General features: G+C 40.4%; 1 protein-coding gene and 1 long non-coding RNA gene across 9 annotated transcripts in view; one reads left to right on the top strand and one right to left on the bottom strand.

The window, feature by feature from the left end:
• The window catches only part of LOC124860274, a 51,810-nt gene extending 40,792 nt beyond the window's left edge, over positions 1-11,018 (top strand). The window contains exon 3 of the long non-coding RNA XR_007036309.1: positions 9,430-11,018. This is a non-coding gene — a long non-coding RNA (uncharacterized LOC124860274). The remainder of the gene's footprint in view (positions 1-9,429) is intronic.
• The window catches only part of pcdh19 (protocadherin 19), an 80,387-nt gene that overhangs the window by 12,791 nt on the left and 43,371 nt on the right, over positions 1-24,225 (bottom strand). For 4 of the 8 annotated variants that reach the window (XM_047353432.1, XM_047353434.1, XM_047353430.1 and 1 more), the window contains exon 4: positions 22,764-22,948. In XM_047353432.1, the coding sequence (XP_047209388.1) occupies positions 22,764-22,948 (185 nt within the window). The remainder of the gene's footprint in view (positions 1-22,763; positions 22,949-24,225) is intronic. The other 4 variants (XM_047353435.1, XM_047353431.1, XM_047353433.1 and 1 more) reach the window with 1 other exon arrangement.

Raw genomic sequence — 24,225 nt, forward strand, 5'->3', positions numbered from 1 at the left:
AACAGCTGTGTAACAGCAGCGGGAAGAAAAAAAAGCAATCGCTATGGTGTTTATAAATCACTGTCATCATAGAGCACTGCTCTGTTCTGGAGCAGGACCACTGGCCAATGGACTGCTTGATGTAGTGGAAACAATGCAAGCAGGTTGTCATGATGACATACGTGGGCTGGTTTCGGTGCCCTGGCAGCAAATAGGATTTTGCTGAGGGGATTCTCTCACCCTATTGTACCCGTCTCCAATAATGACTGGCTCCTAAGGGTCACAGTGGCCCCAGTCATATTTTGTGAGCCTGGAAAAGCATCACCCTTGACACATATCATGGCTTACGAAGCACTTGGAGGAGAAAGGTGTGATTCGTTGTTGTGTAGACCAGCCAATATTATCATTCATGCCAATTTTTTCCTACATTACATGAGCCAGTGAACATTTAACTCTCTCAACAGGCACTCTGAACTGGATTTAACCCAGGCAGGAAGGCGTAAACAGATAGGCATGGCTGCACAAGGCTAAACTGTGTTAAAGAGGTTCTCTCAACACAGGCTCCGGCACCGACACAATGCACGTATGTGGCCACAGAACACCACAAAGCCTGTGGGGAAGGCTGGTTTCATCTCAACCTGAAAAGAGCCCAACTGTTCAACTGTGCTGCCAATTCGACAACATGCAGAGAATTCGTAGAGAAAGTGACACACTTCCAGCATGAATCCATTACTAGGCACGGAAATACTGTATCACAATGCTCCAACAGCAGCACCAGGCCATCTAGGTATCAAGATGTTGGTGTTTGTCTCTAATAAGTTGTGAATATATACACTACTTTTATGTTTCAGGGAATTTTGGGATGTAGATAATTATATATGTGATAAATCTAGGAAAGTGAGGAAAAAACTATCAGAACTAAAATATTTAAAGAATAACTAGTTATTCATTTACAAAATAAAAAGTGGAGTTAAGGAATAAACATGTATATCCAGAGTCTTTGAAAAGTTTTCATTTTGAAACCTTTGAGGCCTTCGTGGAACAGCTGTATTTACTTCTGAAGGCAAGTGGTTGCTCTGGATTTTATTTAGGATTTAATTAGTTTGCTCAGGTAGTCAGCCTGCAGCCTTGGCATGGAGGCGAGCCAGGACTGCCTATATTTGCACAAATGTCCAAACAGCTGAATTTCTCTTTCTTGTAACCAAGGGAAGCATCTTCTTTCAGCCAGCTGACAATCTATGTGTAGCAACAGTTCTGTATGGAGCAGTTTTAGATGCCTTTGTCAGGTATCTGTATAAAAAGATTTTAAACTGTAGGAACCTTATGACGGAAATTCTTTGCTGTTTGGAAACAATAACTGTTTAAAAATCTTGGCGTACTGGTAACCCGCTGAAGCCTACTATAATCATTTTCATTTAACTTTACAATCATATAGGATTTTGGATTGGTCAGTTTTTGGTTTTAGTGTGAGAAAATGTGTAAAGGTTTAAGGGTGTGAATACTTTTGCAAAGCACTGTATTTCCCTTGCAGATATGTTGTGATAATGGGATGGGAGCAGACGTAATTAACTTCAAATTGTAAAAGCACTACTATCATCTGCCTTTTCTTTTCTGCAGCTGATTTTACTGAAACAAGAAATCAGCTCAGTAGGTTTATGCTTGTAAACCGGATAATATTGTTAGTCTATATAAGTTCTGTAAGAAAAAAACTATTCACTGGTATAATTCAGTGATTAATTTAATCGGATAAAATTCATCTTTTCGGCTGCAGTGTTTTAAAGAGACAATTATTTTAACTTGTGAAAGATGGAGGATGAGGAAGAATGCAATTATAGTTCAAATTAAACCGAAACTCTAGCTCACCATGTTCGCATAATTTGATCTGTTTCCAGTTAAAACATGATTTTGTGGGGAGATATCTTGCAGGGTGGAATCTATTAAAAATATCTGAGAGAAAATTAGATCGTACTACAGGTTTGTTTCATATGAAGTGTTTTTTTAAGATTAGCTTTAGCACAGCATAATTGGTGGAGGCAAATTTCCAAACAAACTGCCTTTCAACTAAATGTTACCATATAGTTTTTGAAAATATGTTAGCTGTGAAAAATTATACATACTTTTGGAAACATGTTGCGTTCTTTATCTTTTTGACCTTTATATCACTTTTGAAAGGATGCAGAGTGTTAACAACATGCTCCTAAAATGCAACTCTGTGCCCTGCTAGCATCTCTGTGGCAGACCTGCCCACTCTGCTACACGGGCCAGCTGACCCACCTGCCTGCCTCCCTGCTTCTGTCTGCCTGGCTCATGCCTTCTGCAGAGCATCAGCAGAGGACATCTTTAAATACACAGGAACAAACGCAGTATTTCTGTTTAAGCTTGTCTGAGCTTGGCCAGCTCATTTGCTCCCAAACCCTTGAGTCTGGGTGAAGCAAAGGGGCAGAAACAGACATTTAAATTACATCCATGAATGGGGGTGAGGGGGGGAATATGAAGACTACATGAGTGGGGATGGGAGAGAAAAGAGGAGATGGGTTGAAGATTGAAAGAAAGGCTGGTAGGGAGACTGCAGTCAGGCCGTCCAACAACACTTGGGTATAGAAGTAAAGAAGCTCCAACCAATTCTCAGTTGTTTATCTGAAAGAGTCTTAGGTCAACGTTAGAGAAAAAGAAACAGAGACACAACAAGGCTACAGATGGACCACCTGTCAGTCCTTGGGAAGTGGGAGGGTTCACGTCAGCACTCGCTGTTTGCTGAGGACAGTAACTGCAGAATGGGTGCTTTCACCTGTAGTCTTGGCAACTTTCTCCAATAACAAAGAAAAAAGCTGCTAGATTTGTTGCTAGTTTTGTGAGCCTCTGTTTTGCCTCGAAAAAGTGACCTTACATAAGTAATATAATGTGGCTTCTCGTTCAGTCATATTCACTTTGCATTAACCAGGGCTGTTTTCTTTTTGATCTCGTCAGAGAAGCAACACCATGGTGCCTACTTTCTCCCACGTTCTCTTTTCCCTGTTCTTGCCTCTCAAGAAATTCCACTTGTCTTGTTATAAAGCGATTCCTGGAAATAGGACACTGTAACACGGCGACGCAAGGGTACAGAGTGGGATAGGCAGGTAAATGTTCTGTACAGTCGGAGGAAGTGGGCCACCTTGGGAAACGATCATAGCTTGAACAAACAGTCCCATTGTTTCCCACTTAACAACACAGACGGCGTTCACTTAGGGATAGAAGGCAGATAAAAGAAATAAAGTGCCATAGCGAGACACCCCCATTGTGTATAGATACATTAGATTTATACCTACTGGGTCTAACTCTTTCCAGCACACTTCCTGCTTCCCTGTCACAATGGATGATCTGTTTGGTATCTTTGGAGGCTTGCTGATTCTTTCCCAGGTTTCCCTATTATCTAACAATGAAGTCGGCACCACGATGCCGCTTAATGTGACGTAATCAGAACCAATGTCCGCAGCATTAGCCACCCACAAGCCACTGCCACAATATAAAGAGGCACACACAGAATAAAACTGAGGTGGGAGAGTGGTCAGAAGAAAAGAAGGAACTAATAGGCACATCTTTTCTGATTTGAGGAACATGACTACAGCATACATAAGGATGGTGGCTGGGGTCTGACACAGAGGTAGTAATTGGATTTCTCAGGCCCTGTGCCCACTCGTGATAACATGCTGAGCTGTGACATGAAAAGTCCTTATGTGTGGCGAGGGAGCAAGGTGCAGCAGAGTGGAAGTGACAGGTGTCAAAGATCCAATTCCCTTGCTCGTCTCGATACTCCAGTTCCTTTTCTTGGGAGACAACCGCGGAACAACCTGCCCCACGCTAAAGCCAAACACCACGCTTGACATTCAGTTGCAAATCTGAGCGAGTTAAAGTTATGTAGAGTGCAGCAGGGGAGGCTGAGGAGGAGGCAGAAGTAGGGGAGTCTGTTCGTGCTGTGGATATAAGGGGTCACGGCCCTGATTGCCTGGTTTATTTACAGGGTATTCTGATGCTAATAGGAGCTGAATACAGAAGAAGCTCAAGAGAGCAAACAAAGGATTGTGAGACTCCTGCTGCAGATCTCGGAGATGATGGGGGGTTGTGCAGAGTCTGCACGGACACAGTCCCCTGCCTGTCCTCTCCGAGCATTCTGGCCTCGTCTTTAACGAGAGCTGCATGAGAAGAGGCACATCATTAAAAAGAGCCATTCTGAGGTTTTCCTGTTTGCCATTAAACTTAACAACCTGCCTCTCTCATTACCTTTCATCCTCCCTTTTGAAAAAAGGGGAGACACAGATTTTAAAGGTTACATCAGGCTAGCAGGAAGGAATTCTGCCGCTCCTTCAATCATTTCTATATTTTTACCAAATATAGAAATAGTTGATATAGTTAGTGCTGTATTTACATGTCTAACACTACACTGTTTTTACATATTACACTAATTTAATATGATAATTGGGTTAATGACCAGAAAGACGTTTGGTAGCCTAAAGGAAACATCATATTAGCAGCACAACTGAAAAACACGGCCTTTGAAGATGTCTCTCTTTTAATAGCCATGAATTTTCTCTAATTTGATTATCTACCACCGGCAGCTACGCAGCAACGTAGAGAAACACCCCTCTAGATCCTGTTCTGCTCTTGACCTTTCTCTGAAATGAGCCGAGTCCGAACAGGCAGATTATAGTGTGTCCGCGGCACGGTAATTCAGGCCGACTCGTTGCGTTCAGGCTGTGCACATTACAGTCTTGATCTTTATTCACCAAGAAGACACAGCTGAGCTCAGCAGCAATTAGTGTTTGTTTAATCTGCAACATGGGCAAGTTTGAGATTCTCATGGTATGATCTGCTTGAGTAAAAATACTACGGTATGTACAGGTATTGGTATTTATAGGCAAAATTTAAACAAAAATGTGTAACATGTTGCAATTACTATTTTGTCTGCTCTAACATTTCTGCTTATCTCTATTGCATCTATTATTTATGGAAGCAAATCGTTACCATATTTCAAATGAAAAAGCATTTTCAGAAATGCTTTTTCATTTTAAGAATGTGGCTGCATTATTTGACTCATAAATTAAATTAGTAATCAATCATCCTATTTGCATTTTAATTTTCTTCTTCAAGACTGCTCATTCTTTCACTAAATTAAAATGAAAATGAAAAACACATTTGAGATTTATTTTTCAAAATATTCCCCAGCAAATAGATACCAAAATTTAATTTGAAATGTAAAATTTGAAAATGAAAACGCATTTGCTGAAATGCTTTTTCATTTTAAGAATGTGGCTGCATTATTTGACCCATAAATAAAATTAGTAATCAATCATCCTATTTGCATTTGAATTTTCTTCTTCACGACTGCACATTTTATGCCATAATCAAAAAGAAAACAAAGCAGACATTGCTTTTCCGTTTTCGTGGTCTGCCCGCAAAGTACTGCCCAGGTCCCTGTCCCAATACTCGCACTTCCACCCTTGTGTCCCTGAATTGCACGTTCCCGTTGATGGGTTCGAGTGCGTAGTGTGTCCCAATTCTCCAGAGTGGTCCTTAGCCCAGCCCCCTTTGTGCCCCACATCCGCCCTTCGGCGAAGCCCGCATCTAAGCGGACTTCGCCGAAGTATATTACCCACAATTCACTGCTGCAGATGACGTTCTGAGCAAAAACCAATCACAACCATCAACGTAACCAGCCATAAAATCGTAATAATAAGAACTGCGTAAACTTTAGACAGCAAGCCGACAATAAAAAAAAAAAAAATTGTTTTCCAGGCTCAACATTGTAAGATATCACTGGGTTCAGAGTGAGTCAGGGCAGTCAGTAGCCCATAACACTGAAGTTACCTTTCAAACAAACACTGGCGCAGCGAGAGTCTGGTGTATAAGCCTCCTTCACTTCCTGCACTTTCTTCTCCTCAAAACAATTGCTTGTTGCAGTTTTAAATAGTTTTTTAGCAGCAAGACTGTGAAAACAGCGCCGGTTCCCGCCCTTTTTGATGTTGCAGTTACGGTGCAGAGGTGCAAGTCGATGATGTAATCCCTACTGTCCCAATTCTCCAATTTTGCACGCTTGTAACCTGCGCACTTCAACCCTTACATGCACTTGTACAAAGTAAACACTTCATAGAGGGGCATAGGGTGTAGTGTGGGTATTGGCACAGGGCCCGGAACTCGAAAACGAAAAAGCATTCCAAGCTGCGGGCGCAGCAGAGTGACGTCAGCAGCCGCTCTTCCTCAGCTCCCTGCTGACTGAGCTACCCATCTTGTTCGGTAGGGGGCGCTGTGCACGTCTGCAGTGCATTACATTGCAAACGTGCCGAGAAATTGATTGAATTGCAGCAGGGCCGAGCTCAATTTGTGGCAGTGGCAGGCAGAACTGGTAGTTCCAGTAGCAGGCTGTGGCAGTTCCGTCACAGCCTGCCACCGAAGCTGCCACCGGAACTGCCGCAGGGTGGCAGGGCATTCCGCGAGGATGCCAAAAGGTGCCAGACCGGCTGTAAAAGCTTGCCATTGCGGTTGCCGCTGTTTTTGTGGAAGCTAATGCTGATTATCGGCAAATGGGATGTCATTATTGTTAATAGTGTCTGTGGAGCTGCCACCGGAAGTGATGCCAATGCTGATTATCGACAAACGGGATGTCATTGTTGTTATAGCCTGTTACCTTTAAATAATGATTTCATTATTGATTATTATTTAATAAACAGCTTTAGTCCCATAACATAAGGTGATTGTATTTACTTGACATGGAAAATAAATAACACTATGTGTATGTGTTACGTGTTGAAAGGATGACGAAAATTTATTGCACAAACAGCCAGTTTATTATAGAGCACGAGCGGCTATTCTGAATTGTCACTCACAGAAAATTATAAATAAATGCTTAAAAACACACTAGATGTCCCAGGCCATAAGGCTGCCACGGGGATGCCACAACCTGCCACCGGAACTACCAGTTTTGCCTGCCACTGCCACAAACTGAGCTCAGCCCTGCAGCAATTCAATCAATTTCTCGTCACTCTTCTGCGCCCGCCGCTCGGAATGCTTTTTCGTTTTCAAGTTCTGGGCAGTACTTTGCGGGCAGACCACGAAAACGAAAAAGCAATGTCTGCTTTGTTTTCTTTTTGATTATGGCATAAAATGTGCAGTCTTGAAGAAGAAAATGCAAATGCAAATAGGATGATTGATTACTAATTTTATTTATGGGTCAAATAACGCAGCCACATTCTTAAAATGAAAAAGCATTTCAGCAAATGTGTTTTCATTTTCAAAGTTTACATTTCAAATTGAATTTTGGTATCTATTTGCTGGGGCATATTTTGAAAAATAAATCTCAAATGTCTTTTTCATTTTCATTTTAATTTAGTGAAAGAAGGAGCAGTCTTGAAGAAGAAAATTAAAATGCAAATAGGATTATTGATTACTAATTTCATTTATGAGTCAAACAATGCAGCCACATTCTTAAAATGAAAAAGCATTTCTGAAAATGCTTTTTGAAATATGGTAACGATTTGCTTCCATAATTATTACACCAATTGCCTTTCTTCTTAGACTAACACAAATCTAACATTAGCTTAGTTGATTATTAGTCAGGCTATCTGCTCAGCTAGCCTGCCTGCATTTGCCTAATAGACATGCTGTTTATAGCTTGCCAATTGTAAAACATTGCCTTAATTAGAGTTGCAATCCTTTAGTTTCCATATCATGTCTATTAGTGCAACCGCAAATAAGTCTAAACAGCTGAATTTTCTTTTTCTTGCAAGCCAAGGAAAAGTGTTTTAGGCTTCTTTCAGGCAGTGTGCAGTAACATGAGGGGGAGGGGCAGCAATGAATTACTCTACGCCCAATTCAGCGTCAAAAACTCTAGTCCCATAGGCAATTTCTCTGAAATTACAGCTTTTTGAGATTCTGCTCAAAGTATTCTACTTTAAGTAACACAGAGTATACCAAACTACAATATCTGATTATTTAGTCAGTCGATCTGCTCTAGTAGCTACCCTGCAGTAAGAATTCTGCAATGTCTTGAAAAGTCATAAAATATTTCAAATTTTCAAATTCAATCATCTTAATATTATTATCATATTCGCCAGAGGTTCCTCTTGCATTTTTGCTTACATCTAAATCTGTGGGAACAGTACACCAGAAATATTTGTGGTTTTAAAACTGAAACCCTTTTAAACCTTGGTATGTCTTGATAAGCGTACCTGGCACACAGCTAGTCTGCATTAGTGGGCTGCAAGTTAGTTTACTGGGTGAGTGATGAAAGAAAAACAACAGAGCGTCTTTGAAATGAAAGCCTGTTGAGAGACGACATGCAGACAAGAGAGAGGGAGAAGGAAAAGGGCATGAGGGTGGTTAGGGGCGGTATCTGGGTCCTGACATACCCCAGAAGGTCCTTCCTCTCTGTTACTGCACCCTCAGTCGCTCATCAATAGTTTATAATGTGGGTCACTGGCAGCCATAAGGTGCCTCCCACTCCTGAGGCCGACTCAAAATGCTGAATTACAGCATACTGAGCTCATCCCTGCAAGGTCATGTGGGGGACAGAGCGGGGAACACTGACACTAATTGGTGAATGAAAGATAGTAATGAAAGAGGTGGTTTGGATGACTTCTCTTTAACCTCTGCTTAACTTCTGCAGAGTACAAATCCAACAACCACATTCTGCCATGCTTTAGATTTACAGAATGTCTAAGGAAGAGATGCTGGGTTTGAACTGCCATAAAATGTTGCAGGATAAATCATTTTCACTGAATATACATGAGGACAGGAAAATATGGAAATATTACAGCTCTCTGCCGGAGGTAGTAACCTTTTGTTGCCACAACTGAGAAGTACGACATAACTTTACATATTTCTGCTTCATATTCCATTTGAGTAATAATGTTGTCAGCAAAAGCAAGGTGATGAGAGCTAAGATAGAAAAAAGGAAAATGGAGAAGACAAAGAAATTAGGGTAGATGGTGAAATGAAAGAAAAAAATCAAACAAAGGGAATCCCAAATGGATATAAGAGGAGGGAGATAAAGTATTTTTCCCAGAGAAAGGAAGTAATAAAGGTTAAAAAAGACAGATACGCTATATGCCGAGGCACAGGACACCCCCCCCCCCCCCCCCCCCCCCCCTTTCTTCCTTCCTTACCACAGCTGCAGTGATAAATGTGTCTTTGTATTCTGGACAGAAAACTGCAGGCTACAATGTACTTGTCAAAAGACAGCTGATTCACCCCCCCCCCCCCCCCCAGTCATTTGAACAAAGCTGAGTATTTTTAATCTTTCCTTTCATAGAAATAGAGCAGGAGACGATCAAACATATGCCCTGTGCCAGGACGCATAATACCCAGAAACTCTTTCCCTATTCACTGCATGTTTGTGTGGCGTGCAGCTACAGTATGAATGCTCTCCAGCAGGTGTGGCGTTAACTTGTGTAACTACATGCTATTTGTGCTTTTCCCCAGATTCTGCTGCGTCCTTAATCCCCGCCGTGCAGCCATAGTTCCACTGTGACTGTTCCTAAATGGACGTCAGTGCTACAGGTAATGGAGCTGATTACAGCTATCTGGGCTGTGGGCTGGCTGCCAGACTTTGCCCTGCCTGGAGGGAGCTCAGGCCGCCTGGTGTCTGATATCCTGGGATCCCTGTAACACAAGCCCTGCCTTGGCAGTCACTCTGCAACTATCTTGCCCACTTCAAGCCACACATCGAGGCTCCTTGGAGGATGTCTCTGTGTATAGTATGTCCTCATCAAGTTGTTTACTCCAAATTGTATTAGTCTACAGTCCTACCATTTCATCAACAAGGCTGTAGTAAGGGATGACATTGCTACAGTTTTAATAGCTCAGTTTAAATTGTGCACACAGGTTGTATTCCTGACAAAAGAGAAAACAATAGGTTATCAGTTGATGCATTCTCGCCTCTATTTCTGTCATTTTATTCAGTCTGCTAAATGGAAGCTCAACCAATAGCAGCTGAGGCTCAACCGACAGCCATGATAAAGAGACATAAACATAGCACAGCATGCTGTTTTAAGAGGCAAAGTGCTTAATTTACGACAAGAATATCTTTCTGTAAGTTTTGTTCGCACACAATTAATTTGAAAATGCAATAAACACGTTAGGACCCAAACTATTAATGAGCCATATGAAAGCAGATAGGAAGCAAACTAAAATTAGCCCAGTGCCTCAGCAAACACTTCCATAGCCAAATATCAGCATTGTGTGAATTTTTAATTTCCTCTCTGAAGAGTTTTTATTATACAAACTGGATTATTTCTTTACTTTTGTACTGTTTCAGACCTTTGACCTCAACTAGAAATCAGATTTGGACCTTTGAACATGAAGTTTTTGGACCGTTTGTATAAACGGTAGTTCCCTACCTTAAATGACCAGAGCTGATCAAGAAACCATGTTGGGGTCATGAAACAGTCACTAGACACTGTTTGTGTCCAGGCTAAATTTTTATTCCTTCTTGTCTAGTAAAGCATAACATTTCTTGCTTCTTTGTTAACAATAAATTACCATGGTGACAGGAGGGCTGTTTCTTCTAAACATACCTGGCGTTTGGTGAAACAACATTCACTTGGTGCAACTGATGTTATCATTGTCCTTGGAAAGAGCGTCTCTGTAGACGCCTTAAATAAATGTGAAAATTCAATCCATACAGAAAACAGAGGGAAGAGGAACTTACAACAATTTCTTTGAAGAAGCAGTAGTTTCCTTTGCTTCTATGTAGTTGGTATGACAAGCGTGTGTGCAGCAGCTTACATGAACCTGTGGTGTAAAATTTGTAAATGAAGAATGGCACTTTTGAAATCATCCTTTGTTACCAAATGGTTGTATTAAATTTACAGCACATGATGATAAGATAGTCACACTGGGGGGTAAATTGGGTTCAGATTAAAATCACCTGTCAATGGCAAAATGCCCAAATTAGACTGGTGTCACAGAAACAACAGAATGGACGCAGTGCTTAGATAATAATGGAAATATGGTCACAGAGTAGGAATATATTACTGTTATATTTTAAATAAATTATATTTTTCACCTAAGGAATTAACTGTTTTCTGCATGTCTACATATCCTTGCTGATGCATTCATACTGGTGGAAGGTGAGCTCTAGGTTTTTTAGCAAAACACTTCCAGTCCTTCAATGGTTTGTCTTTATTTTTAATATTATATTTATTACCTCTGTGAAAACATTTAAGACTGTTAGAAAACCATATGGGAAAATACACATCCCTGTTTTCACAAGAACAAGACTAGATGTGGCTGCATTTTCTGGGAAGAAAGAAAAATCCTAGTTTATTTTTTTTACATATCGACTAAATGTTTCAAATATCATGAAGTGTTTAAAAAAATGTTCTTACATATTGCAGTTCAAGTCTCACTTGTCCATATAGTGTGGTTTGATAAGCTGTCCTATACGAAAGTTGGCCCTAGCAACAAAAAACCGTCAATTAATCTTACTTTTGCGATTTCACAAAGGTTTAATACATCTCAAACTTTTAAAGAATCTCTGTTCAGCGTAAAATTATCCAGTTCAGGTTGGATCTGTCTAAGTATTTTAGATGTTAAACTGGAGATAATTAAATGTAGTCTAGGCCCACAAAAACTGGAAAATTTTAGTTTAGTGCCTATAGAGAGCCCAGACTCACTAAAAAACTGTAAAGGCTTAATCATTAGTAGTTTTCCAGCATTGCTGTTAGATAAAGATGGCTCTCAGAGGCTTCTTCAGTGCTTATGCAGTATTTAAAATTTTCAACTACAGATAATAAAATGTATCACTGAAAAACTGTAAAAAAAAAAAACTTTAGTATCATTTGCAGCTAACGGTGTTGGCAAAGATTGTTCAGAAATAACCTGAAACAGGATTTTTTTGTACCTCTGAGAAAGTATACACTTGAAAAAAATTGGGGATAAAAAGGATACAAACACCAAATCTAATGGGGTCTGGTTCTGAATGAATTTCTGACAGGTTACAAAATGTGTGTTTTAAAGCCATGCTAGCAGACGCCTTTGAAAGGGAGACTTTTGCTTCAGCTTGTGCAGAAGAAGACGCTGCATTTAATAGTAAATACAATGAAAGGCTGCATGGCCTCTGGACATTTTAAATAATGTGTGCAAGTATTGCAGAGGGTATGTTCTCTATTTGGAAAATGCAAATGCATACCAACAGGTGTCTTTCTCTGTAGGCACTGCTTTAATGTAACAAGGTACATTTGAAAGTGACACAACCCAAACCCACGAGGCGTTTGTGATTTCAGTACTAATGTTACTGCAGTCCCTGCAGCTTTGTTTTACCCTGCAGTCATAGTTACTCCTTGCTTTGAATTACAATGTGAAGCAGGTTGTGTCCAAGCTGCGACCTCAAAGAATTAAACATACAATGCAGTGTGGTTAGAAAAATGGCCGCTGCCTCAGTTCCTCAGACAAGAATCAGAATCAATCAGAGCCACAAAAGGCGAGCAGACTGGAGACAATGCTGTAGCTCTGCTTCTTGAATTTCACTCTTTCCCTCCCCTCCAACCCACAGTATTTCTTCCTTTATCCTTCTCCCTGTGCCTCTCTCTTTTCCACTCCATTTCTGATTAACCTTTATAGATGCACACCTAGATTCACACATACGCTCCTTAGTATGTCTTGTACACACACTTTCGATGGATTTAAATTTCAGGTACTCAGCCCTTCTCCCTTTAATACACACTCGGCCCCTTCCATTTCTGCACATTACCTACACTTAATCTCCCTCCCTCTGTCTGGGATCATCCTGATCCCCCTGTTTTCCCATCTGCTGCTGATTGGGACCCAGCTTGCCAAGGTGTTCAACAAACAACCACGATTCTCTTGGTTTCTGCAGAGATTATTAACACACCTAGCATGCCACAGCGTCATGAATAAGCAATGGAGATCCAGAGCCCTATTTTCTGTCTGTCTCTGTGTTTCCTCCCTCACTCTAAGTCTCTGTCTCTCCCTCTAACTCTCTTCTTGCCCGTCTCGTTGTGAACTGAATGCCAGGATTGTCTAGAAAATGAGCTGTCAGTGGAGGGCCTGCAACAAGATACATCAGGCTCATTGTGAGCTCTAGAAAATAATGAACTATTCCCATTTCTCTCTCTGATATGTTCAATACGCTATCCATGACAAGTGCAAAGAGATAAGCAGTCCCCTCTTGAGCTGATTAAATACACTGAGTACATTCAGAAGAGCTTTGACAGCGTGAGGGTTCAGCCGAAGTCCTTCTGGTATTATAACATTACTATATGTTTTCTGTCTCGACTGGAAATGAAGACCTTTTGTGTGAAGTTTGTGTGTGGGCTCAGTTAAAGATGCTATCCAGTGGTGTATTTTTCAGTAGCAAATGAACACTGACAATAAGACCTGGATTATGACGTCTGGATTTCCACTACAGGTTTTAACAAAATGTTAAATGTTTGAGAACATTTACAGGTCCTTCTCAAAATATTAGCATATTGTGATTAAGTTAATTATTTTCCATAATGTCATGATGAAAATGTAACATTCATATATTTTAGATTCATTGCACACTAACTGAAATATTTCAGGTCTTTTATTGTCTTAATACGGATGATTTTGGCATACAGCTCATGAAAACCCAAAATTCCTATCTCACAAAATTAGCATATTTCATCCGACCAATAAAAGAAAAGTGTTTTTAATACAAAAAACGTCAACCTTCAAATAATCATGTACAGTTATGCACTCAATACTTGGTCGGGAATCCTTTTGCAGAAATGACTGCTTCAATGCGGCGTGGCATGGAGGCAATCAGCCTGTGGCACTGCTGAGGTCTTATGGAGGCCCAGGATGCTTCGATAGCGGCCTTTAGCTCATCCAGAGTGTTGGGTCTTGAGTCTCTCAACGTTCTCTTCACAATATCCCACAGATTCTCTATGGGGTTCAGGTCAGGAGAGTTGGCAGGCCAATTGAGCACAGTGATACCATGGTCAGTAAACCATTTACCAGTGGTTTTGGCACTGTGAGCAGGTGCCAGGTCGTGCTGAAAAATGAAATCTTCATCTCCATAAAGCTTTTCAGCAGATGGAAGCATGAAGTGCTCCAAAATCTCCTGATAGCTAGCTGCATTGACCCTGCCCTTGATAAAACACAGTGGACCAACACCAGCAGCTGACACGGCACCCCAGACCATCACTGACTGTGGGTACTTGACACTGGACTTCTGGCATTTTGGCATTTCCTTCTCCCCAGTCTTCCTCCAGACTCTGGCACCTTGATTTCCAAATGACATGCAGAATTTGCTTTCATCCGAAAAAAGTACTTTGGACCACTGAGCAACAGTCCAGTGCTGCTTCTCTGTAGCCCAGGTCAGGCGCTTCTGCCGCTGTTTCTGGTTCAAAAGTGGCTTGACCTGGGGAATGCGGCACCTGTAGCCCATTTCCTGCACACGCCTGTGCACGGTGGCTCTGGATGTTTCTACTCCAGACTCAGTCCACTGCTTCCGCAGGTCCCCCAAAGTCTGGAATCGGCCCTTCTCCACAATCTTCCTCAGGGTCCGGTCACCTCTTCTCGTTGTGCAGCGTTTTCTGCCACACGTTTTCCTTCCCACAGACTTCCCACTGAGGTGCCTTGATACAGCACTCTGGGAACAGCCTATTCGTTCAGAAATTTCTTTCTGTGTCTTACCCTCTTGCTTGAGGGTGTCAATAGTGGCCTTCTGGACAGCAGTCAGGTCGGCAGTCTTACCCATGATTGGGGTTTTGAGTCATGAACCAGGCTGGGAGTTTTAAAGGCCTCAGGAATCTTTTGCAGGTGTTTAGAGTTAACTCGTTGATTCAGATGATTAGGTTCATAGCTCGTTTAGAGACCCTTTTAATGATATGCTAATTTTGTGAGATAGGAATTTTGGGTTTTCATGAGCTGTATGCCAAAATCATCCGTATTAAGACAATAAAATACCTGAAATATTTCAGTTAGTGTGCAATGAATCTAAAATATATGAATGTTAAATTTTCATCATGACATTATGGAAAATAATGAACTTTATCACAATATGCTAATATTTTGAGAAGGACCTGTAATTCTGCCTTGTATGTATTTAGGTCGATGACATCACAAAAGGCTCAAAACTCGAGGTGATCAACTTGCATTAACTACTAAACACCAAGGCAGTGACTGACTTTTGACAGATTTCAACATGCATTCTAAAGGGTTTGTGATCATTTTCACTATTTCATAACCGGCTTATGAAATGCTTTGTAGTATACAGTGGGCCGATTAATGCCAAACATGGCTCAGCTATACTCACCGGGAGGGTGAGTATCTGCTTTGAAAACCAAGGACTTAGTAATATTTGCTCTTCATCTTTTATTCTTATTATAGTCTACTGTAAGAAAATGTAGCGATAGGACTCCACTAAATTATATTTTCTAGCAGGATTATAATTTGTTTTGGTTTGATTGGGGCTCATAATTTGTCCTAATTCATAAAAATCAGTTGCAAATGTTGATGAAACCAAAATTAATAGAAGTAGAGTGCCATACAAAGTTTTCAAATAATATTTAATTTAATTCAAATATATTTTAGATTAGAGCATTACATATAGATTTATCTCTCTACTAAAAAGACATACTTGACTACAAATGCAAACAAACACACACACCATGGTTTAAATCCACAGGCAAGAAACGGTTTGTTTATGAAATGGAAGTACGGAGGGACAAAATGGCAATGAGTGGGTACAAAATTGGAATCTATCATTGCTTTCTGCCAATTTATTCTCAAAACCGCTTCCATGTGTTTTCTTGCTGCCTAATTATCCTGAAATCCATGCACGGCTCTCAAACACAGCTTAAATGTTTTACTGCAGCCTAACAGAAGACAAGTAAATACTTTGAAGGAGTAATTTGGTTTAAAACATATTAATAAAAACAAAAAATAATAATTCACTGCCCTCAAAATAACTCAGCTCAGTTGCGTTATGCCTCAGGTGATGTCACCAGAGGCATGTGCAGATGTCGGATTGTTTTTGCGAGGTTAGATTTAAATTTTTCTAGTAAATAACAGCAAAATAGATGTTCTATGGTTGATGAACTGTATCTAAAGTGAGTTAAAGAAAAGTCTGACTCGTAGCTTTAGGAAGTGCAGCTACAGGCAATGTTTACAAAAAGATGTCAGGGAACCAAAATATGTCACATTTATTGTCTCTTGTCTCCTTTATTCTTTCATATGATTTTCAGATAAATTGTCAGTTTGCTTTTGAAAATATGATAAATTCTAACCCAGAAGGTATGAGCAATTTAGAAAAAAAACAAAACTTAAAGGAGAAGTGAAAGCAGCATTTCAGCAGAAACATTTTTTTTCAATCGCTCAGTGAGAAGGAAAAAGAGCAGAAAAATCACATCTTTCCCTCCAGTCACATGGATCGTTTTTTACAAGGTGCAAAATCAATATCAGTCTGCTCTGTTTTATTATATTAGGTGTAATTTCAATATGACACAGACAGGCACCTTGCAGTGTAACAGAATTTCATTCACTGATAAGCACAATAAAAAAGATAAGCCCAGATGGACACGGCTCGGAATGACATTTTATTTCCTTCTCTTTTTTATCCTCACGTCTCCACAACTCGGAGGCAAAAATCTGCATGTCGGGTTGTTCATTACAGACTCCACTACACCTGCTAGCATGGAGTGAGTTTGCACTCTGTCTCCCTCAATGCCCATGTTGCACCCAGCTCTTTGTCACTGTCAGCCATTTTACCTCCACCAGTTCCCACATTAAATTAGGCAAATCCAAATCAAAATGGATGGTCTCAGTGTAGAGTTTACCTGTTAATCTAATCATAAAGTATCACAACGCAACATGTGTCGTCGCCCGCCCCAATCATACAACAGTTTTGATGCTTAATTCAATCAAATATTGTTTGGGAATCAGTCACATCCTCTGGCAAATTCACATTTACCTCCTGGCGAGAGGAATGGAAAAAAAATCCCCCCTGCTTGTCAGGGATTTTGTTTCTTCTTCCCTTTTTATTTTTCCTCACTAAGACTGCTTAGTAGACTCTCAACTCATCTCTCAATCTCTGTCTCACTCGCACACCGACTCTCTCCGCCTCCTCCAGTGTTGTCAGCACAGCCCCGTTCCTGTTGCCTTCCTGATTCTGACACCTGTCAGCATTTTTCGTTAGTAGATCAGAGAACTGCAAACTAGAAATGTTCCCGTGCAGAATTTAGGGCAAGTTCGTGGCAGAAACATGTGAGGTGCCTTTACTCTTCATCTAATTCAACAGGGGGAAAGGAAAGGGAAGTGCTTGACTGGCACAAAGTTTGGGAGATGTGGGTTTGAGGTGTTTGCAGACTGAAGGAAGGAGAGAGAGAGAAAGAAGGAAGAAAAAAAGGTGGAAGTAGGGGGAGGAGGGGCTTAAATCAATTAGGAACAGTGAAACCCTGCGGATCTGCTGATGGAAAAAGGGAATATGAAGAAATGTGCAGCTCACAAAGGGGGCTTCCATTCCTGGGCTCCAGCTTCAGGCACATACCCACCGGGAGCTAACAGATAGATGAGAGATATTCTCCAGAGGTGGAGGCCAAGGAATATGTCAGAAATAAAAGAACCCGGTTCCCTGCTCTGGCTAATTGAGCAGTCCCGGGATCCCCTTTGAGTCTTACAGCCCAGGCAAGACTGAATTTACTTGATGAACACTTATACAATGACCTGGAAATAATACCAAAACTGAGGCCCCAAACCCTCTAAAACCAGCAAATCAGAATGCCACAATTGACACGACGCCCCCCTCTTTTCCCCTCCCGCTGAGATGACTTGAGCGATTTAACAATACATGAATCCTAATCCTTAAAAACCATAGCTCATCCATATCCGGGAGGAATTACAATGTGAGCTACAACAATCAAAGAAAGTGGGAAAAAAATAGATTAGGCTCTCTTTGTCACCAGCTCCCTCAGAGAGCCAGTTCCTCTGACACTAATGGTTCCACAGAACCAAAGTTAGCATGTCGCCTATTTCAACCAAATCCTCCCTAACTTCACAGACATGCCTGTAAAGATAAAAGGAAGTCATTATATATAGCTCTTCTCCTCAGTTTATAGTTACAGTGATATCATCCCTTTTTATTGTATTGGCAGACTACAAGTTAAAGATACGCCTCCCTTTACAGATTTTAAGAGATTTAACATAATTTGCTCCTCAGATAATTCCCAAATCTAATCCACAGGGTGTGGGATTTTTAAGGTCAGCTTATTGAAAAGAGCACATTCTCCTCTCCTTAGATTCATGGCAGGGATTCAACAAGGAGTTACTCACTCAGGTACAAGTCTAAAATCGGAAAGTTCACTTCACTGAAAGTTACCTCGGTAAGCTGGTGGAAAAATAATAAATAGATGAAACTGCTTCGCTGAGAAGAAAAGCCTAACACATCAGGGACGGCACACTATTATTGGACTCTTCCCCACAATCGGAGTCCTTGGGGTTGATGACTACTGCTATAAATTTGCAGATAGTCCTGCAGATAGTCAGTTGTGAAGACTTCCAACATTTAATGAGCAAATATCAACTACAACAGCTGCAAGAAGTAAAACATGCAACTTGGGATATTGTTGGTGAATGTCGTGACAATGGTCTGACTTGCAGTGAATAAATACGGAAATAAACAGTGTTAATGTGTTTCTGCATTGGGTCCACTGCAAACATAGGCCTCAGACAGTGAGTGGTCTATCCACTCAGTTGATTAAAACTGTTTTCAATTTAACAACACTGTTATTTTGAAAAAGTTACATCTTGATACATCTGCTGGTTCAACAGTGAAACAGCTTAGTTGTAGTCCCTTAATGACTTTACCACCAGAACACTGTAATAATTTCTGTAGTCTCCTCTGGCAGAGTTTTTCTCTGCGATTTGGATCACATTGGAATCGGATTAGTAATGCAAAAAATATTTCATTGGAAAAAGTTTCCGAAGGCGAAAACCTATATCTAAGTCTTGGAGAGCTTTACCCGAAAACAGACAACTTAGCATTGCATACAATGCAAACAAACATTTATAGCAACTGCATTCTGCAAAGGCTGATTAATCCTCAGGAGTAGGTCGTCCCCGGCTTCTTTAATTAAAAAGTCCATTCCAATTGCTTTTATTATTTAGACTGTAAGAACCAAACTAATTGTTTATTTTGTCTCACCTTAAATTCAGAGATGTTTTGTATATAGGTACTTAAACTCATGAACTTAAAGAAAATGAACTTGCTTTTGTTTTGTTTTTTTGTTTTTTAACCAGACCGAAGTTTTAAAACATACCTAATCAAAATACCTGAAGCTCTGCTATGGCTTCTGGTTTAGGTGTGACACCCAAATAATATTAGTGGCCCCCATATGGCCATCCCTGAAACATTTCCTGGAGACGCCCTTTCTTCTTGATCGGAAAGGAAAAAGAATCCCACTGTGATGTGGCTTGTTAGTGGCTAATGTCGTCACACAATCGGAGTCCCACATGAAAGTCAACAGAATGAAGGGACGCAGGGTCTTTGTCTAAAGGTAACAGCTTGTCTCCTGGGCAAACAAAGTCTTTACATGGCACTGGGAATGGCAAACATTTGCATGGTGAAAAGCCCGGGAGTTTAACCCTTCCTCCCTTTCCTCTTACAACTTCCTTTTTTCTCAGCATTTGTCAACACAAGGAAACAGAACAATAAAAATCAAACAAACACACAAAAATAAGGTGTTTCTATCCTTAGCTAGTGTAGTCCTTTGGCAATTGCAGTCTCTCAACTTGTTTTCTGCATTGGCTGGCAGGAAAGGCACAGCACACTACACAGCAGATTTACTCCCAGAAGACATCTAAACGGGGGGGTGTTTAGCGTAGATGCCTGTTGGTTCTCTATAAATCTCCCTGCATTCACACAACAGAAATGTGTAAATTTTTTGTCAATTAAAACAGATGATCTCCAAGTAAAAACACATCATCACATAATGCGTAACCACTGCACCTATCATCTTCTATAAACCTCAAATGTTGTTCTTCCACCTTCATGCTCGAGTCGGTTAGTACGGAGGGGTAAAAAAGCAGCAGGGAAATGACACAGCCACGGCGTTCTCCTGAGGAGATCTGGAGAAATTCTGATCATGTAAAAGGCTCCTAAACCAGGAGAGACGGCTTCAACTGTGCATCATCTGCCCATCACTGTCAGCCTTCTTTGCCCTTTAACTGTGTAATTAGACCATTGAGATAGAAACGGGACAATTTCATTCACCATGTCATTACATTTCTGCTTGTCATTTTTGGGCAAATCATTTAACAACTATGAACAGCCCCCTCTGGTGTGACCACTGTAGCTGACAGACATCCAAAACAATGGGAAAAAAGATCCAAGGAAGACATTTTTTTACAGGATTCCTACACATTTCACATGCAGAAATTCCAGACATTTACGGACTCAAATTTCCTAAATTTTCAGTCGGAATTTAAATAGATATTTCTGCAGTTGTCAGGGATTGAATATAGAACCATCAAAAATAAGAGACTGTAAGGAAGGAAGGAAGGAAGGAAATCTACCCATCCACTGATGGGTTGATTAACAGATGGATAAATAGAAAGATTGATGTGATGGACGGTTGGAGCTACGATGGACAGAAAGACAGACAGAGAGACAGACAGACAGATGGATAAAAAGATCGATAGATGGACAAACAGATGAACGAATGACTGGATTAGATGGATGAATGGAAAAACTAATAAATAAATTTATGGATGGGTGCTTGGACAGATAGACAGGGGTGTGTGGATGGACAGATGGATGGATGAATTATATACAACTTTTAAACAATAGGTCCTGGAATGAAGGAATTCATTTCTCCAGACTTATCCGTACCATGAAAATATATCTAATTCCAAATTTCTCCATAATTTCTCCATATTGTCTGTACTAAAGAGAAATGCTGGAGGAAAAGTGACTCTGCAGCTTCTGCAGTCATGATGAAAGAGGAAGGGAAGAGAAAGCCAATAAGAGGCGAACACATTGTAATTCCACACAGATACTCTGTTATCATCTATTTTGCTCTGGTCAAAAAAATGGACAGCACTGTGAAATAGCCTCTTGTTCTGTTTACCAGCAATGTTGTGCTGCATTAGACATTCAGGAGACACGCTTCCATTTTGCTGAAATAGATACAATCATTGGTGGTGTTAATGAAAAACGCACCGCCTCAGAGAGCTCTCCCCCTTGTAATATTCTTCATGTACATCATTTCTAATTGTCTCCAATAATGAGATCCTACTACCAGAAGACCTGTCAGTTTGCATTCTTTGGAGGCATGAGAATTTTTTTTGCAAGATGTGAAGTAATTACAACTGGCAACCAATAGACAGTCAATTCACTTTTCAATGCTTATTATAGTCTGCCGCCAGCGGGCAAACACCCGGGACAATTCGGTTCTAATGGTCACCTTTCCTCCTGACCCCGTACACCTGCATTCGCATTTCTCAGCCAAGTTGTTTAAAAAAGCAACAATAATAAAAAAAAATGAGAGCTGCTGGCGAGAAAGACAGATGCATTCGTATAGCTCAATTCTCAATGAACATAAAATGAAGCTTGTATGATGTTATTATTCCCCAGTCAAACAACATAAACAGCAAAACCGCTCCAAGTGAAGCATCTGGTTGGGTAAATGTGCCAGGATGAGCCTGCAGACATTTATTACTGCATTTCAAGCCACGTCCACATACTAAACAGGCTACTGGTAAAAATAGATAGCTAAATAATTCAAATAAATCACATCATGTTCATTCTTGATACATATTTTTAAGCAGGATTCCTGTTCCCTATCTTTGGCTCATTAAAACCTTCTGCCTTATATGAACTGAAGAAGCAAGAGAATAAAGTAGCGAGTAACTAGCCTTTTCTAGGGCAGTGTTAGTAAAAAGTGAACCAAAACTATTTTGAAGTTAGACAGGAAGAGAAACCCCAAACTTTTCACAAGCTGAGCAAATGGGAGAAAATATAAGATACAGATAAACAGAGGGATATCTCCAGTTATTGCTTTTAGGATAACATGCTTTTTATTCATCCTAATTATGGATCAAACTGCTAATTTTGAGGTAATCTCCCATTGTTTGACAATTTTCACACGTGTTGTCTGGTGAACCACGGCACCTGTGTATGCGGTTTCCTTTGAGCTCATTAAATACCCTCATGTGCACATAGTAACATCCTGAAACAGCGTTATCCTGCTATTCTCCTCTTACTGACCCCCTCTCTTCCTCGATCTGAATGGCAGTATTTACGAATGAACACAACCCCGTTGCCTGACTCCTGCTAACAGAGTAGATGTCTCTTTTTAAATGGCCGATCAGAAATGAAACATCAACATTAATTCCCTGCTAAATGATCCCACAGAATAATGGATGAGAACACAAGTGAAGATATGTAGATTTCCACCTTGTACTGTTGTGAGCCTAATTGCTGCCATTCAAACACGTTTAAAGTCGCCCTAGATTCGAGGGCCGACTTGGCTACTATCAGTCAATAAACTTGCCTAAGCTGGTATCAAAGGGTGGCCGTATCTGTCAGAGATCCCTCACATTAGTTAAGAGAGCAGGACATCAAAGACCAAAAAAAACACGGTGATGTTATTCATGCAGAGCTGATACCTGTAGTGGGCATAATGGATCTTCAAAGATACACTGGTTGCGTTAAAACGAACTCAGGCACACACGAACACACAAATCCATATTGAAAGTGGAAACAACATCCTCCAAACCTCTTAACGCGCACAGCCTGCACACAAAATAACAAGCAAATGCTTCCTTACCTTGGTCTGGCAGCTGGCAAACATTAGGGGGGACGGTCATGTTTAGCATGTCATTGACAGCCGTGTCAACATAGTGTCCTCTCTGGACGTCATGTTCGCTGTCGGTCTGGTCGCTCTCCTCATGGCCGCTGTCCTTCAGACTGTTGCCCTCCAGGTCCTTGAACGTTGATGTGCTACATGGGGGCCAGGAGGGAGAAAAGGGAAATGTTGATTAACTGTCACATCACCTTTTCTAACATGGTGTTCTTTGTCTCTTGGTCCTTCATGGTTTATGACATGCTGTCTATCTTTAATCTCCTATTTTCCCCACAAACAACATGTATTTTGGTAAGAGATGCACAGATAAACATTCAGGCTGCTTATACTTAGATTATGGGTGCTGGTAATTTTGCTGCTTGCCAATTTGAGTTTTGGTTGTTTTGTACCTGACTTTTTAAGGTCTGAAAAGGAAACATCTTTCGCAAGACGTCAATGTTCATGCCCTCCAAAAGTTTCATTGAACTGATGAAGGAACAAATTGATCCAGAGCTAATTCTAGCAGATAACAGGAGGTTTTAACATATTCTGGGCCTTGCTAGTAACACTCTTAGGTGTGGAGGCTGTTACTGAGTGAACACTCAAAAGTTGGGTCTTTTCAGTATCAGTGAGGTGTTTAGAAATGAAGTCAGAGGAGGTACACATAAGTAAGAAGGTTTGTAAAAGGAAAATGCATTTCTGTAGGTCATTCAGTCTTCAAGAAAGCAAGAGAGAAAAAGACTTCAAGCAGGTAACATGAAGGCAAAATGTATTATAGCAAAGTTGCTCTATTTTATTCTTTTAAGCTTTAAACCTATGACCATTGTTGCATATGTCTGATTTAAAAATGTTGGCAGACTTTGGAAACCTCTAACCTAAGGTAAAGGTCTACATTCTTTAGGGAACACACAGAGAATGCTGTTCACAGTTAGTAATGCTAACTGTACTAATCACTAATGGGTGATGGTTATTTTGGTGCATAACCACTTTGTGCCTTTGTAGTTTTGGTCCATCTACTGGAGGATATTTTGTACCAACCAGTTTCTACCCACAAGGGGAACATCTCATACATACTTTAAAGTAATTTTCTATAATCTGCTCAGACCTACTGTAAGGAAATGATAATTCTAGTAAATAATATCAACCAGAAATAAATTATATGTGTGAGTAGAGCAATTCATTACTATTTATCTCTAACATGTGTAACTAAAATGAGAATTAAACTAATAAACAATGATTCAAACACATGGTTACAAAATGAAAGCAGGAAAAGATGAAATAGCATGGCACAAATTAAATTACAAATATGAGTTATAAGTGGCAAAGAGTGGCAAAGATCCAATCTGACCTGGAGTAATCACTAACATAAGATGCTAAAGACAATTTAAAATGCAGTTATTTTTGGCTTTTATTTAATAGGTAAAACCCTGTTTTAAAACAGGACACA

Source organism: Girardinichthys multiradiatus, chromosome 23, assembly GCF_021462225.1.
Source record: "Girardinichthys multiradiatus isolate DD_20200921_A chromosome 23, DD_fGirMul_XY1, whole genome shotgun sequence".
In the NCBI taxonomy this organism is placed as follows: domain Eukaryota; kingdom Metazoa; phylum Chordata; class Actinopteri; order Cyprinodontiformes; family Goodeidae; genus Girardinichthys; species Girardinichthys multiradiatus.